At 46.2% G+C, this 17324-nt stretch overlaps 1 protein-coding gene across 2 annotated transcripts in view; it reads right to left on the reverse strand.

Annotated features, from left to right (window-relative positions):
- Nucleotides 1-362: 362 nt before the first annotated feature.
- The window catches only part of ablim3 (actin binding LIM protein family, member 3), a 37008-nt gene continuing 20046 nt past the window's right edge, over nt 363-17324 (reverse strand). Inside the window, exons 4-21 of one of the 2 annotated variants that reach the window (XM_076162868.1) lie at nt 16538-16653; nt 13524-13650; nt 13148-13241; nt 10735-10822; nt 10494-10552; nt 10322-10393; nt 9151-9312; nt 8519-8548; nt 8233-8359; nt 4463-4597; nt 4206-4276; nt 3798-3966; nt 2562-2591; nt 2248-2303; nt 2067-2133; nt 1957-1964; nt 1786-1866; nt 363-1632 (exon numbers count right to left, since the gene is read on the reverse strand). In XM_076162868.1, the coding sequence (XP_076018983.1) occupies nt 1519-1632; nt 1786-1866; nt 1957-1964; nt 2067-2133; nt 2248-2303; nt 2562-2591; nt 3798-3966; nt 4206-4276; nt 4463-4597; nt 8233-8359; nt 8519-8548; nt 9151-9312; nt 10322-10393; nt 10494-10552; nt 10735-10822; nt 13148-13241; nt 13524-13650; nt 16538-16653 (1606 nt within the window). In that variant the 3' untranslated portion in view covers nt 363-1518. Of the gene's footprint in view, nt 1633-1785; nt 1867-1956; nt 1965-2019; nt 2134-2247; nt 2304-2561; nt 2592-3797; nt 3967-4205; nt 4277-4462; nt 4598-7291; nt 7388-8232; nt 8360-8518; nt 8549-9150; nt 9313-10321; nt 10394-10493; nt 10553-10734; nt 10823-13147; nt 13242-13523; nt 13651-16537; nt 16654-17324 lie in introns of those variants that run through there. The other variant, XM_076162867.1, reaches the window with a different exon arrangement.

Here is a 17324-nt window from a genome sequence, read left to right on the forward strand (position 1 = left end):
AGGTAACTGGCAGGTGCGCGAGATTGGAATGAGCCTTTCAGAGTAAATTCCTTGGAAATTTTAGGCAAATGTAAGCAGAGAAATACAACATTTAACAGATTATAAAGGTGTTTAAGGTGACAGTTGAGTGTATCCATTGTGTTAAACTCGCTCATAAATTGGCAAAATAGTGCAAAAACTCCTCTTGATATTTGCCAAACACCAGCGGAACTTTACTTTGAAAGAACCTTCGCTCCAAACTTACTAAAGCTTCATTTTCGGGAGGACTTGTAACTTTAACTGTGTAAATTGTGAAACAGTGCCACCTAGAGTCAATTCTGAACTGATCTAACAATAATAAAAGGAAAAAAGAGAACACAGAATTCAATTTTAAGTTTAATTTTTGTGGCAAAATCAAAATAACATTATTCAAAGGAAGAAAAGTCTCTAACAACCCTGGATTTTAGTCAGCATTTTATATATACCTTGCAGAGAATTTGACAATAGGTGAATAAAATCTCTGCAGGTAGAAAGTTGTTTGTGAATGTGTGTATGGTTACTGTCTGCATTCTAAAAGCTCTTCTGAAATATCATCCTAATGAGCTGGTAAAAGTGGAATAAAAGACAACTGTATTGGAGGTGTGTACTTGATCTACTCCATTGCACATTCTTTCAGGTTTCCACAGTTACATTGGAAACTTCATCTCTATCTGTGACCCTATTTAACCAGTACTTTACACAAGTGATCTGCTAATCTGTATATTTTGCATTCTAACTTTGGTTTTCATGTCCACACAAATCAAAGCAGGTCACACACACACACACACACACACACACACACAATTAAAATGGTTGTCCACCCCAGTTTGCTTGTTCCTTTCTATTACTGAGTATACACAGTATTTTTGAGTGTTGACAAAAAGAGGGCAACAGGTAAACATTATGCATCCATGATTCATTATAAAAACCAAAAGTAAAGTGATGCTGTGTTCTCACTCTCACGCATTCTTCCATCGGCTCATTCAAACGATCAACATTCGACTCACTCAGATTGCTGGTGCTGCACACACTCAAAACTAAGAGAGCATAACAAATAAGGCAAAGCCAAAAAGTCTCCTCAATCTGTGTAAGTACTGGTGCTCTGGTCACAGTCAGCAGTGTCTTTTTCAAGCCCTCGTCCCTTAGTACTGCACTTCACTACAGTCCTGGCAACCGAGCTCACAATCGATTGCCTACTTCATCCGTACCATTTGGGTGGAGGTGAAAAAGACACAGCGATCACGATCACATTGGCAAACGTGTAGCAGTCTATATGTTGATCTGTGCATAACGTCTTGTGTGTGTGTATCCCAGAAGTCCATGGTGGCGTGACCAGAATTTGGTTCATAGTATGAGGAGATCTAGAACAGGTTCTCAGCCATGGCAGTGAATCTGAGGGGAAATCTTCTTATCTTTATTTTCCTGTCACTTCACACAGTCAGTTGAGTCTCTCACTGTTGTTATGGCAGTCATGGACATACAGTGTGTGTCCATGGATTATTAAAAGAGTCGGGCCTGTTTCTTTAAGTCGTTCCTTTTCCACAGGGCCAGCCGGTCAAAATCCTCCACGGTCATGCCAAAAACATGGACAAACTCTTCTGGGGACAGATGACGCTGGGAAGAGAGAAGAGACGACACACAGTGATCACACTTCATAAATCTACAATACCTTGTCCACAACTCTCTACTATATGATCATTTATTGACAGAATTACAGGCAATTCTCTGCCATTACAGTTTAACCCAATGATCATCTCTGTCACAAACCTCCAGTCTGGCCCTGTTTACGTCTCTGGGCAGCCTGTTGCGCCCTCTGGTGGTGACTATGAGGTCTTCATAGGGGTAAATCTGCCAAGGACGGGGACGTCAGTCAAGTGCACAGACTGATGAGCGAAGAATTAATAATTGATCATTTAAGCCATTTGGTTGAGGTCTTACCTTGTATTCTATAGGGAGAAAAGGGAAAGAGAATGATTTAAAAATTAATTAGGAACATGTTGAAGTACTTGATTCAATCTAACGTGGAGGATCCAAAACAGGGGCGTTACCTCTGCTTCCCCAGTTGGCTTCGCTGCCGCTGTCATACTGGTACTGGTAGCAGTCTGCACTTTGAGGCTGCAGGCACAGAGAAGACGAGATGTGACAATAATGAATTCGACGGCCTGAAGGCTCGTTTTCATAAAACTTCGGCAATATATTCAAAATATCTCCTTTCTGAACTGAACTCACCCTCTGAATACCGTTGCGTCCGTATCCTGGCAGTGAAGCTGATTTACACCCGAAATCTAAAACAGATAACAGTAACAAAACATTGCTTTCTTCATAGCAACAGTGATTTATTGTTCCATGTGGCGTGTGTGGATATAGATTCCATCAATTGCCAGAAGATGGCGCTCAACACCTACAACAAAAACACCTGAAGCCTAACATAATCCAGGCGCTTGGTGAAATAAAGTCTTTGAATCCGGTGAACTATCACAGTCTTGTCTAAACCCTCACTACATCCACTTGAGACTGACATTGTGTAATAATGTGAAACTCACCACTGTCAGCGCTGTACTGAGACCGAGGAGCTGCAAAATAAAAGAAGAGATCAAACATTTAAACTGTCCTGCCGTGTGAACTTTAAACCCATGGACAGATTCAGTGGGTGGGTTGTTTCAAAGCAGAATTAATAAGGCATCTGTGTAGTGAGAGGGGCGGCTTGATGAACAAACTTAGTTATATGCCTGTGTTGCTTGAGGAGCATAATAAATCAAAAGAGCATTAAGACAGAGAGGCTAACAAAGAGTGAGTGAGGCAATGAAATGCAAAAGTAAATATGCGAGTAAGAAAACACAAAATCCCACAACACCATCGCTCTGTGTCATCTAATCGCACACAAAACTAGCTTGTATGGACCCAAGTGCCTGGTTCTGTTTGAACTGTACAGTCCTATTCAGCTGTGCTCCCCCGATCTGCAAACCAGAGAGATCTTACTGCTCATGAATAAACTAAGATATGGGACACAAGCTGTGAGAGCAAGAGAGCGAGATAGAGAGGTACACTGAGAGCTGGAAGGATGGAGAGAAAGAGAGAGAGAGAGAGAGAGAGAAAGAGAGAGATGTATAAGAAGAGAGGAGGAGGAAAAAAACAATCACAAGTGTGCAAGGTGAAGAGGAAGACGATGAAAGAGGCGAAGAAAGGATGTGCAAAGAGAGAACAGTTGGAGATAAAGACAAGCTGGTGTGTGTGTGTGTGTGTGTGTGTGTGTGAAGCGATAACATAACGGGCCCAACACGCTGCTTGGTCTGCCAAGCTCGCCTGAAAAAAACACACAAACAAACTCCTGGGGTAAAGTGAGGAGCGTCGCCTGGGCCTCCATCCCTGCTTCCTCACATCTGGCACTGCACACCTGGTTAAACACTTCATCTGTTTCCAGAGGCTTCAAATGTTCAGAGTCTGTGTGTGATCAGATATCCCTGACAACAACGACAGGCCGCGTCTGCTCCGGGCCGACCACAGGCTCAACAGCAGCTGCTCTCTTCGCTTTACATTTCACTCCATCTCCATAAACCTTGCAGCAGCAGCAGCAGCCATGACCCCGCCTGACCCATACACACCCCCTCACCTCTGACTGACAACACACACGGAGGCTTGCGGTATCATGAAGAAAAGACACACATTCACATATTATATAGTATTATCACACATGGAGGGACACAGATGTGGTGGAGAGGCGTTAGAGAGAGAGAGAGAGACAAAGGGAAGCACAGGTAGGGGGCAGGGTGGATCCTTACATCCGTTCACGGTGTTGTTGTTCGGTATCGTGCCGTAGCCTGTGGTGTTTAGTGTTTCCTTGCTCCCGCTACGAGAATTCCTCGCACTGCCCCAGGGGTCGTTGTCATAGGAACCAGATCTGGCTTTCATCTCCTCCTTTAGGATCATCCTCCCAATGCCACTCCCAATCTGAAGCGCATGGCGCGGGGGGTAAGAGAGGAGACGGAGGGGAGAGGAGAGGAGAGAAGCCATAGACGTTAGGGGAAAACAGCTAATTCAATGTACAGCACAATCAAACGCACATGAATGAGAGGCAAATAAAGACCAGTGCCATACCATAGGTGCCATAGCATGAAAAGTGCATAATATCTAGGTCTTAGGAGGCTGCAAACTGATGCTGTAGAAAGGAGGAATAATGAAGCTCTTACTCTTTGAAGACTGTGACTCCAACTCTCTTCATCTCCTCCTGTCGAGAATCTCCTTCTTGGGGCCCAATAGGCTGACAAGTGAGAGAGATAAAAGAGATGTGGTATAAACACAGCACAGGGTGGAATAGGGATAAATGTGACAGCATGCTGCAAGAGCTACAAAATGTACATTTACACCTTTGGTCCAGTGGAAAGCTCACTGTGAGACTCTAAACTGTGAAATGAAGACATATTATTGCAATGTGACGCACGACTACCCTTGGGAGAGCTGCTGTAGCCGAAGTAGTCCGACTCTGACTGGGTGTACGGCTCGGGAGAGTAGGTGGACAGGCCGGAGCATCTGAGGATGTCTTCGCTCGTCCTGCTTTTGGTGGCTGTTCCCACGTGAATGTCTGCGAATACACAGAAGGGAATCCAACAATCCGTCACACTGACAAGAACCGAATGCATTTGCTCTCAACCAGACTTCTGTTCAAGCAGTGTGCTGTAGGCGTGGAGGACAAACTGTTAATGGTCGTCATAAAGATGTACAGCGAGAGAGAGAGAGAGAGAGAGAGAGAGAGAGAGAGAGAGAGAGAGAGACAGAGAGAGTACATTTACGCTACATAACCACAGTCATTATCGCAAGCATTCCCTGTCAGAGAACATCGATAATTCAGCCAAGAGCAGGAACATAACCAGCGTTTCAGTAAGTTCAGTTACTACTCAGGCTGAGTCACGCAGCAATTTTTTTCACGAGTGGTGGATATGATATTGATGCCACTCTGCACTAAAGCAAAGTCGATGGAAGTCGATGTGGGCGACATGCGGTGTAATGTCAGACAGATGGCTCTCCACTCTGTTAGCCATTAGCCATGCCCCAGCCCCAATCCATGATCCATTGAATTTCTATAAACACGATGCATGACACTGATGGCCGACGTCTCGTTATTGGGGATGCACTTCGACTTGAAGTTGGAGTGAGTTGCCACACACACATACAGACACGCACACACACACACACGCACATTCAGAGAAGGCCTGACAGCAGAGTGAAACTTCTGTCAGGCAGGCTGAACACGGTGGATCTGGAATGACACACACAGGAACACAAGCAGGCAGATACGAGTGAGTACGAGCACGGAGCGACAACAGCGAGAGGTGGGAGATACTTACAGCGGGGTCAGTTCATCGGGGTAAAGTGGAGCAGAGGGTGGAGGGAATTGAATAAAAAGGGTTTTTGGATGCGATAAAGAAAAGAGGTGGAAAGAAAAAGGAAACATTACTGGAGCGTCCCTGAGGCAGACGTGACAATGTGAGAGCTTTGCTACCCAAACAAGAGCACAAGGACAAAAGCTTTAGAGCCAGGAAAAGGCAAAAACACAACTTGTTCTTTTTAAATACAAGGAGCAGAATCCTCAACTGAATAGTACATTACAGGCCTTTGGTATGCACATGGACACAACGTAACGTGTGTCTGCATTCATATCAATTGTCTTTAGTGCTGAAACAAGAGAAAATAAAGATCAATAGGAAGATATAAATTACCCCGGTGGGATCAATAGGACTGATAGTGACGTGTGCACCGGATTGCAGTATTCCAACAAAGCAAGGTGGAAGCTTTCAGAGTGTGTAACGCTGATGCTGAATGATACATGTGTTTCACTTTCTCATCTTAGACCTAAAGATATCAGAAATGTGTGTGTGTACGTACAATTATCTGTTCAAATGGTTTCAAAGGTGTCCCGGCCAGTGATGTACTTACTTACACTATACTGTAACACACGTTGACACAATAATTCACTAACAAACCCACAAATACCAACACAAACGGAACAAAGGGAACATGCAGGGACAATGAGTAAGATGCACTATCCTCTTCTGGGAGGGTAAATGTCTTGACTGAGCCTTTAAATGTGACATGAGGAGGGGATAGTGGATCTTTTTCCTTTAGACTCTTCACACTAAATCACACGCACAAAGCCTAACAATAGCATCGACCATTACTACTTGATGGATGCACGCAATTAAGAGCTCACGCTTTCCTTTAACACACACCTCTCTCTCTGTTCTCTACACCAAGAAACACAACATCAGTCTCCAGATTCTGCCTATTGCGTGAAGATGAACTCCATACCGTACATATGACGTCTCCTAAACAGACCAATCTGTGGCTCTATCCATCGCAAATATATACACGTTACAGCCGCAATACTGGTTTCTATCTGTGCCTTGGCTTAGTTCCACTCTCGCCTTCTATTTCTAGTGTGTGTCCTCATGTACTCAACGCTCGTCACGCCTGAGCAACCTTCGCTTCATTCTTTCTCTATTCCAACCCTATTTACTGACAAGAACCTGTCATGCTACAGGAAGTACGTGCAGATAATGGGACACGGCGCTCGTATGAACACACGCATACTGAATACGCTCTTTGCTTATTTAGCTCCTGGCTAATGCACGGACGCTCTAAGTAAGGTTGATCCTGTTTGATTCTATATAAACCACTATACAAGTCTAACTCTCTTCCATTATCACATTGATTATTTCCATGTATCTGCTTTTGTTCGTGGCAGCTTTGGTAACTGGAACATCAATACGAGTCGATAGCGTGACAGGGGCGGTAGAAGAAGACATCACTAAGGTCACTAAAACATCTAGAGAGTATTCAAACACAGCAGGACTATAACCAACAAGAGGACAGGCAGGCTAAGGCGGGGCTAACTGCACTGTACCCGTTCTCTTATAGATGGGAGGCTTCCTGTAGATGTAGGGGTCCCCTGTGGCTGAGGAGAGAAGAAGGAGATGGTAGAGGTGAAACATGGAGGAGTGACAGAGGAGAGGTGAGAGGGTGTGGCTTTCTGTTGGGATGAAGGGGAGGGACATGGAGGAGGGACAGGTAACACAAGGTCAGGTCAGGTCAATTAAAAAAAAGGGGGGGAGGGGGGAATGAGGGGAAGAATGCCAGAGCTAATACACATTTTTCACACACCCCATTCCCATGAAAGTTAAGATTATCCTTCGGAATGAATAGCATTAAGGGTGAAAAGTGAACTATGACTGATGAAGACCTCTACGGGATTCAGGAATGAGGAGATGAGGAGTCCTACCTGGTACATGAAAATGTTTAGGGGGCTGGATTGTGGTGGGAGTGCTCGACCGCCCGTCTTGGCCGTAACAAGGCGAGCTCCTGCCACTCTCAGAGCCTGCAGCCAACCCCCGGCCAATCACAGCAAAGGAAACATGAGCATGAAGGAAGGCCTCAACGCAACTTTCATCCATGCAGGTGCTTGACATACTTTTCTAGAATTACATTGAGGTATTGAATAACTATTCCACTTGTGTACTGACAAAGGCGGTTGACTTGACAATAGCAGAGCAACAATAGGGTGTGTATAATAGTGTACACAGTGTCAATACACACGTGTAAGAGTCAAATGAAATGGCAGCAAGGGCAACGGCAGCATAAAGAATATAGGAGCCAAACAAATATTTTAGAGGGAAGTGAGCAACAAACTGCAAGGTAGTGAAAGACGATGAATGTGCCATTCCTATGACAACACCATATTCTATATATGGTCAACGTGACTTTAAACAAGCGTGTATTGGTTAAGACCGCCGAGCCGGTTTTGTTTTTATGAGCATTTGTTTGTTAGATAGATTGAGCTAAAAGACACTTTGATGAGGAAGATGAGGATCCAGATTCAGGAGGTTCGTCTCCAACTCTCCACTTTCTCCCAACAATGCAAAACACACAATAAATTTGAAGTCGCAAGTAGTAAAAGGCTTATATTGGCAGAAACAGACAATCAGAGGACTGCTGGGCCTTTGCAGAAGTTTGCCCTTGGCATGAAAAGCAATTTCTCCTAAATGAATTCATTTTGGAGTCATTACTTCCAGGATAGAATTTGCAGAGAATTGACGCAGCACAGAAACTCAACAACCTCTACAATGAACTGCAATAAAGGTACTTTCCACATAAAGTGCAGAAATAATTTGCTGCATCAGCCCTTTCTTGACGCGTGTGTGTGTGTTTGTGTGTGTGTCTCACCGGGGTAGCCGAAGTGCTGTGGAGAGCGTGGCGTGATGGGTGACATGCCTTGACGACTGAACGTTGGAGAGTCAATATAACCTGGACTGGAGCACCGCCTCTGTTTCATATCCAGGCTGTCAAAGTCCTACAGAGGGGGGGGGAGAAAGGGGTGGGGGGGTGAAAGAGGAGCAGGGAGGAGTGGGGAGATAGATTGCTTGGTGACAGGCCAAAATGACAACAGTAAGCTTGTTTAAACCTGTCCTAAGCACACACTGTGTCTCACGCTGGAGGGGAGAATGCTCACCTGAGAATAGGGGGAGAGAGTCCCAAGAGACTGCAACATCAGTGGAGAGAGAAAAGTTATTATTTGTGGCACAGAAAGGTAAGAAATACAATGATGTATGAAAGGAACACAACAAAGACCAGACTGGAGCCAAACTGGATTTGCTTGGATTTAGCCTAGTAGTAAGAATTTAAATCAGTTGAATGGAGTTTCTGCATCTGAGACTGGAGGGAGTTGCAGGACTATATTTTGCTTTTGTGGCCTCCGTCGACTCTTAACCATCCACAGTGTTCATTAATATTATCTATCAAAATTAGAAATGCGTTCCCTGAAGAAAATACAAAGTTATTTCAAAAACTAAAAAAGGTTGCTGCATGCTGAACAAGTGGCTGAAAGATTGAAGCCTGAAGTCCATTGTTTATGCTGATTGTTTATAAACAACAGGTGCAGCCAAGTAAACAGAGACACAGCGCTGAGTCCCTCTGAAGGCAGAAGATTCCTGAAAGTACGAAAGGCTATGGCACCAGTCTTAAACACACATTTCTTCAGACAGGTCATATTTGTCAGCATGAATCACAGTGATGCTCCACAGCGTCTCCTCTACAGAGACCAGGGGCCTCCTGAGGTCGGCCTGGTGTGTGTGGCAGTAGTACCTCCCCATAGCTGTAAGTGTCTAGCCTGTCATCAGAGGTGTATCTGTGGTAAGGCTGGTATGAGGAGCATATGAGGTCTGGCTGCTGGACCTCATATATGGCCTTGACCTTTGGCAGGGCAGCTAGGTCCTTATAATCTAGGATCTCATTCGCCACTCTGGCCTGGAGAGAGGACACACACACACACACACACACACGCCCACCAAAAGACAAGAGACAACAGCAACACCACACCGACATCAATGACATGGATGAGGCAAAGGAACCAAACAAGTATGGAAAGTTCACCTGTGAGCGAATGAGCAAAGCATGCAGCGGAGGAGGAGGAGGGAGGGAGCGAGTGAGGAGGCCAAAGAGCTGATGAAGCACACGCATGCACATGTGTGTGCGAGTGTGTGTGCTCATCAAAAGGACACGTGTTCACTGCAGAACATGACAGCGGTGTAGGTTGTTGACCTTCAGCAGCCCAGCATGTGTGTGTGTGTGTGTGTGTGTGAGAGAGACAGAAAGACAAGGAGAGGGAGAGGAAGAGAGAGTAGACAGTATGGACAACATGCATGCTTACACTGCATTTCCACCTCATCCATCACCTTAAACAGAAAGGTCATTGATTATGAGATGAGTGCAGAGAAGGCTGGGGCTGTGCAGTGTGTGTGTGAGGGGTCTCACTTGCATGCAGACAACCCCTGACATGTGAATACTGCCGACAAACAGCAACGCCCAGAGAGACCAAGCGGGTCAAAACTCTGCAATGCAAGGAGCGACAACACTCAAATACACCTGGCATGTTCCCTGACCTTCCTCACAGTGTTCTACAAACAAACTTGTAAACGAGTCATCACAGATATAACACTTAGATACTGTGTTAATCTTTATTGATGACTAAATGTGAACAAAGAAAGAAAGAAATGTGTCACTGTACATTTCTTGTCCTGATGTTTGTTTTGTATTGTGAATCCTTCCATGCCACCTAATGACAACAGATGTTTGGGACACACTGGCACACAGACGGTGAACAGGCCAAGGGAGTGAGCAACCTCTCAGACTGGAGGGGAACCGTCTACAGCTGGTGCTTGTGTTGCGTTGTGTTGTTAGTGTGGCAGTTGTGCTTTGTCAAGTGAGCTCATAAATCTACGGCACGAGCAACAAAGTCATACCGTAGCTTACTTACACATATAACTCTGCTGGGAGAGCCAATGGAGGAGCCCGGTGGCGAGATGGACGTCTCTGACAGGCGTCTGTGCTGTGAGATACCGACGGAGCGGAAAAAGCAAGGAAATTGAGTCACCGCTCACGACAAGCTTCTCTTTTTAATTCAACGGTTTCGTTTAAAATCCACTTACCCTGAGTCTCCGCTCTGCCCTGGCTGCCTGCTTGCATAACGGGTGCCACACGTCACACCCTGAAAGGAGAGAGAGAGAGAGAGAGAGAGACAGAGAGAGAGAGAGAGAGAGAGAGAGAGAGAGAGAGAGAGAGAGTGAGAGAGAGGAATATTTGGCATTGGGTGTTAGGATCCGTCTACACAGGCGTGTGAACTAAACCCATATGTGTGTGTGTGGTTGTAGTGGCGGCGTCCCGTTTCACCTGTGAGATACATTTCCTCTCCTTCTTTGAACATCAGGTTACAACGAGCACAGCGGGCGCAGGTCGGATGGTAGTGTTTCCCTCCGGCCTGAGAGCAGAGGAGAAGGGAGGAGAAGAGAGGAGACGAGAGTGAGAGTGAACATAAATTTACATATTAAATGGCTTCAGCGAGGGCAAATTTACAAATTGTAACACCAGCTTGAGCCTCATTGTCTCCATATGTGAGCATGTGGACCTGCTGGACGCTATCGGATCTCCATGGCCTTTATAAGCCAGAATACAGCGATCTCACCTAATCTGCTGCACAGCATAATGAGAGCAAATATCCCTGTAGGTCATACGCATGAAGAAATGTGCATGTGTGTGTGTGTGTGTGTGTGTGTGTGTGTGTGTGTGTGTGTGTGTGTGTGTGAAGTAAGGGGCCATGTAAGAGAAGGACACCGAGTGGGATAAACGTCCTTGGCTTCTCTGAGGACCCCTGGGGAACACGGAACTTACATGCACACGGCCCAGGTGAACACATAAAAAGGACACACGGAATGATGTCACCACACTGAGACTGTCTCCCTATTCCAGCCCCGATTCACGGCTCTGATGTTCCTGAAAGGCGCCTGCGTCTGTGCCGATGGCTGAGGCGTGCCTGAGGTGAAGCCCTCTGTCCGCCCTGTCACCCCTGCCTCCCTGACACGCCATTACAGACGTGTGTCTATTTATAGAGCCTCTGCTGACATGTGAGGCTTGCCAAGGAGAGCTGAAGTGCTTCCTGCTCCTGTGTTTTTATCGTTTGCGGTCGGGTATTATTGTTATACCGCGATAACATCTATGCAAAGTAGAACCACCCTGCCAAGTCTTTTCCTGCTTTTCATAAAACTAAAACTTGTCGTCAGCAGGAAACGGGAGCCCAAAAAAAAAGGAGCTCTCGCCAAAGAAGTGGCGATGTGTGCGTCGAAACTGTAAGGAAACAGCATTCGGACGAACACCCTGCGCCCCCCGGCTCCGTCTCAGGTTACTGTGTAAGGAAAGCCGGGAGAGGATGCTGGAAGCCGGCGTTTCCGTCTGGCGCTTTCCCAGCAGCAGCAGAGCCGTTTACCGTCTCTGGTCATATCAGTTCAGCAACTGCCGTTACCGTTTCATAACGAGGCCCCTGCTCCCTCCGAAGGCATTAATAGGCGGCTATATTTATTGGCAAACTGAGACACGAAGGAAGGAAGGAAGCAGAAGGAAAAGAGGGCTGAAACTACAGAAAGGATGGCATCATACTCCTCTCTCTCTCTCTCTCTCTCTCTCATTTGATTCATCCACGTCTCCATCGCTCCATAACTTCTCATTAAACCAACAACCTCAGAGGGATACTGGACTGGAGGAGAGACTCACAAGCCAATCGGGTTCTGATGTAGAGGAGAGTAGAGACACAATGACTGCAACATGATGAAATTATAGCCTGTCTCGCCATTCTGCTTTGGAATGTGCTCGACATGTTTGTAGACTTCATGTTCTGGGTCACATCATCGTGACTCCGGTATCGGTTGCGCGGTGAATCGAGAACAAACAGATCATTACGATATCAAGATTTGGTAGGGAAAAGAAAAGAATGAATGCAGCCTAAAAGAGAGGGATGGGAAGAGAGAGAGAGAGAGAGAGAGAGAGAGAGAGAGAGAGAGAGAGGCTGACATGTCCCAGTGTCTATAAATAGCCCAGTGAGGCTGACAGTCAGGAACAAAGCACTTTACACCAGCTATTCTGACAAGCAAAGGAGCACAGGGACAACAAGGCCCTGATATGCACACACACACACACATGCATGTGTGTGAGTACGTGTGTGAGTGTGTGTGTGCCTGTGTGTGTGTGCCTCTGTGCTTTCACAAAGTTTTACTGCACTCTCTTCGTCTCCTTAAGTCCGAAACGACACGAGGCTCCAGAGACTCTTCCAAAACATTTAATTAGCAGTTACACTTTATTACTGCACTCCCTCATTATTTTTACTTTACTTCTTCTTAAACTCGTCCTCCTCACCGCCCCTGCGCTCCTTCTCTCCGGCTCATCCTCCCACTCTTTCCTCTATCTCTTTTTAAAACACCACATTTAATCAATTTCTCTCCATCTGTTCATTTCTCCATCCGTTTCTGTGAATCAATGTTGCTCCCATCAGTCAAACCTATGAAATGCCCTTTCTTCCCTACAATAGCCTCCATTATAGCGTTGAATAGCACTTAAAGTTAAGCAGGACAGTTTATCAGCCCTTCATCTTAAATCGTCCCTCACTCCTTTGAGAAGAGCGGAGCTTAAACAGAGACGAAGATTAAACATTCCTGCTTAATCGTAATAAACGCTCGTCATCCTCAGTTACCGCTGTCGAATCCCATTTGCAGCTAAATATCAGCTGTCATCATCTTAATTCTGTCCCCGTCCTCACCTCCAGGACCCTTCCGCTGATGTATCTGCTGCAGGTTTCACACTTCACCCCGTACTGGGCGTGGTAATCCGCCTCACAGTACGGCACTCCGTCCCTGCAACGCAGTGAAGAAGCAATAAGTCAGGCAGGCTTAAGTATTCAACGCACATTTAATATGGAGAACATCAGATTTTCCCCTTTTTTCAGCTCCCAGACAAAAGCCACAACATTGTCTGTACCGTCAGACGGAGCGACCGCATGACATCATTACCCCGAGCACGGCTTAAAAAGCACAAAGCCGCGTGTGTGTCAGTGATCTCTGAGCTCGTGACGCCAATGTTTATCTTCCCCCCCGACAACAGTGTGTGCTCCGTGTTCCTCCTCTCTGCTCACTCACTTGCTGATGTATTCTCCAGTGAGTACCATGTTGCACGTGCGACATCGGAAGCAGCTGACGTGCCACTGCTTCTCCAGCGCCAGGAGAGACTGGCCTTGCTTGATCTCGGCTCCACACCCTGCACAGTCTGGAGAGAGAGAGAGAGAGAGGAAGAGAGAGGGGAACAGAGAGAGGAGGGGTGGGATGGCGACAAATTAAAAAATAGAATCACAGAGGTGCTGACCGAGTGAAAGACAAAGAGTTCCAGGGTGTAATTGCACATCTTTAAACACCTTTTGGGCTCTTAAGTGTACTTTTCTAACCCTCCTTTGGCACACACGTACTTAATCAATACTCTCACTCATGCAGGATGATGTAGAGCCATGATTCTTGCTCTCTCAACCTCTAAGCACTACTAAACATGATTGAATGCAGGCAGGAAGGCAAATACCTTTCAAGTAGCCCAAGGGTGAGAACACTACATTAAGTCTTCCTCACACAGAGTGACGCACGTGCGAATCTCACTCTGTCTCCTTCAAACACACACACATCCAGACATCGCCATGCATCGCTAACAGTGCAAGAGCGAAGCAGGAGATGATGCATAGCTGCTGAGTTAGAAAAAAGGGGCTGGGAAAAGGTCAGCGCTCCATTTGGAAGGCATTTGGCTTTAATTTAACCTTTAGTGACCAAATTGCTGCCCCATAGAGAAGCTGAGGCGGTCAGGAGGGAGCCGCTCCACTCTGCTCTGTCATGTAAGACAAACCCAAACTGTATTGAGTTCTTCTTTCACAGTCCAAATAAATCGTAGGTGTCATTTTGTGATGATAGTGCTGAGCCTCACAGAATGTTGCTGTCGGCAGCCCATTTCCTCCCCGACTCATAAATCACTTTGTTTTCCAGCCTTCTACTGAAATCAATATTAGATTATTTAGAGATTATGCAATAAAGTCTGCTGTGTGAAATCATTCTTTTATATGGTAAATCAACAAAGATATTAAGTGTAAAGATCCTGCTGCTTTGCTCTCTAGTATGAGTTCAAAAGATTCACAGATGTTGCATTTCTGGACCGATCCCACTTAGCAGAGTCACAGTCGACTGAACGTCTCTCTGGCTGCCATCATTAGTTCAGGAAGAAGGAAGAAGTGTGACATCTCTCCAAGAACCAAACTATGGACGGACGTGCTGCAGCAGTTTACTCATCTTTGTGATTAACCCTTTAAATCTGGAGGTTGTCTAACTTTAGGTTTGGGGTTAAAGGTTCAAGTTAAGGCATTTCAATCTGCAGCATCCATCCAGTCATCTTCTAGTCATTATCTGGGTTTGGTTCATGGAGGCAGCACATCTCCGTCTCCTCAGCTATCTCCTCCTGCTTTTACCAGGAGATTGCGAAACATCCCCAGACCAATTGGGAAATAGCTCAAGCACATTACGGTTCTGTGGAGTCGGGCGGCTCCCAGTTGGACCTGTCTGGAGTAACTGCACTGATTGGTTACTTCATGCGGCCCTCACTGTCTCCAGAAAAACAACATTCTTCATGGAGGAGTTTGTGTCATCTACTTAGAAAAGTTCCACTGATAATAACAAAACTTCTCACCTCCACATCTATTTAAACAACTTCCAAATCATCTTCATCCTTCTTCCTCATGCTGGGGGAACGTACCCTCCTCATGCAGCTCTCAGATATGCTAATTTCTCTAAATTAGGATGAGGGAACAGTCTGTGAAAGCGGGCGCATCACATTTCCTCCGTCTGCACTCCGTGTTCCCCATCACTCAGCCGGCTCCTCATAAGACAAAGTGATGTACGTGTACCTGGGGAGCAGTTTGGATCTGACTCCGCTGAATGGAGGACAGTTATTCACCGGCTCTGCGCCATCTGTTATTACTCCGCAGCCACTGAACGGCAGCCTGCTGTCTGTGTGCTCGGCTTTAATGATTCACGATCAATCACTATTACGGCTGTGTAATCGTAATCGTAAGAAAATGGAAGGAGCGACCGGCACGCTTCCTTTTTAAACACACACCTTTAGATGTTTACTTACTCATACAAACACGTATAAGTTTATGGGTCAGCTTTCACTTTATTGTTACTTTATTGATCCCCGAGGGGAAATTCGTCCTCCGGATTTGACCCGTCAGAGTGTTATGAACACCGGGCAGAGCGGTGCAGTGTCTGGGTGCCAACTCAAGGTCTGCAGCCAAGTGCCCTGATCAAGGGCAATGGCAGAAGCATTGACCTCCATCTTTTTTCATGGTTGAAGTGATTATTAGATAGATAGAGACAAATTTATGAAATATGAATCTGGAGCAGAGTGCTGCAAATGTGGCTGCAGTGGTTTAGGAAAGAAAACTTTTAAGGATTCATCAAAAACAGATTGAATTACTATTTTGTGTTCTATAGACCTCATTAATTAGTTAAGACCTCAAATTGGGTAGGGAGGCAGTAGTCGAGTGGGTAGAGCTTCCGCTTAAGAACCGGAGGGTTGCCGGTTCAAGTCCCTGCCGAGGTCCCCTGAGCAAGGCACCGAACCCTCAAGTGCTCCCCCCTCTGCGAAAGGGTGGTAATATAATGTAATGTAAGTCGCTTTGGATAAAAGCGTCCGCCAAATGATCGTAAAAAAAAAAAAAAAAAAAAAGTAAAGGAAGTAAATCTAACCAATCCAGAAAACGGGATTAGGTCGGTTTAATCCAAATTCATCTATTTCAGACTCGGTCTCATCCATTCTAATGTCTTGTGAAATCAAACCCATGACTTCATAGTTCCCTGCCTAATTAACAGAGCAGCTGTCAGTCACAAAACGCCAGAATCTCCTCATGTCTGATGGTAAATATGGATGAGGAGTCTCTTTATGCTGGATAATCCTGATCTGACGGAGCAGACCGACAGGCTGGGACAGGGATCTGACACACACTTCAGGAGCTAAATGAGTGTGTGAGTGGGCCTGGTGGACGCGTTGGCATCGGAGTCAACACCCCGCCGTGCCTGCTGGTCCTAAACAGAGCGGACAGAGGGGAGGCGGGCGCTCCACTTACGGCTGGGCCCGTGGATCTTGATCGGCTCGTTTGGTTTGACGAGTGTGTGGGAGCACTGCTGGCACACGCAGTCCTTTCCGCTGAATGTCACTCTGTCTCCGATGGGGAAGGGTTTGCTGAGGAAGAGGAAGAGGAAGAGGGGGGGGGTATACACAGAGAGGATTAGATAAGACAGACACACACACACGCATGTGCATATTGACGCACACAGGGCAAACACACAAACGATTGGAGATAAAAATGCCTGCAGTGATTGGTTGTGTTAGCATTGCGGCGGCGGCGGCGGCGTGTACACATGGAGCTAATAAAGGAGTACAAGCAGAGACAGGAGCGGCCACAGACAGGCAGTCATCAGACGGGCACCCAGCTAAACACATCCAGGCATCTTCTGTGAACCCGATAAAGCGTCTCCAGTACGCTCCACACACACATACAGGCAGGTTAATAGAACGTGGACTGTTTAGCATTAGCACCTGGCTCCTGTGTGATTACAGAGCAGATAACGCCGCGCCGCCCAGGGCCTCCAGAGGGAGAGAAGCTCCGGCCCCGGTGCGAAACCAAAGCTTATTAGTGAGGCTGTGTGGAGAGCAGACAGAGCTGAACGCCATCCTTCCCTTCCTCCCTCTCTCTCTCTCTCTCCACCTCACTCCATCTCTCCTGTGTGCTATAACAGCTTTGAAGGCACAATACTATAGAATTACATAAAGTGAATAACAGTGGCGGGGCAAAGTCATTGTTTTGCAACTCAGTCACAAGTGAAGTTGCTGTGGTTTCACTTTTGAGACCC

Source organism: Genypterus blacodes, unplaced genomic scaffold (assembly GCF_046128005.1).
Source record: "Genypterus blacodes isolate CSIRO-AG114 ecotype Tasmania unplaced genomic scaffold, CSIRO-AGI_Gbla_v1 ptg000128l_1, whole genome shotgun sequence".
Lineage (NCBI taxonomy): Eukaryota > Metazoa > Chordata > Actinopteri > Ophidiiformes > Ophidiidae > Genypterus > Genypterus blacodes.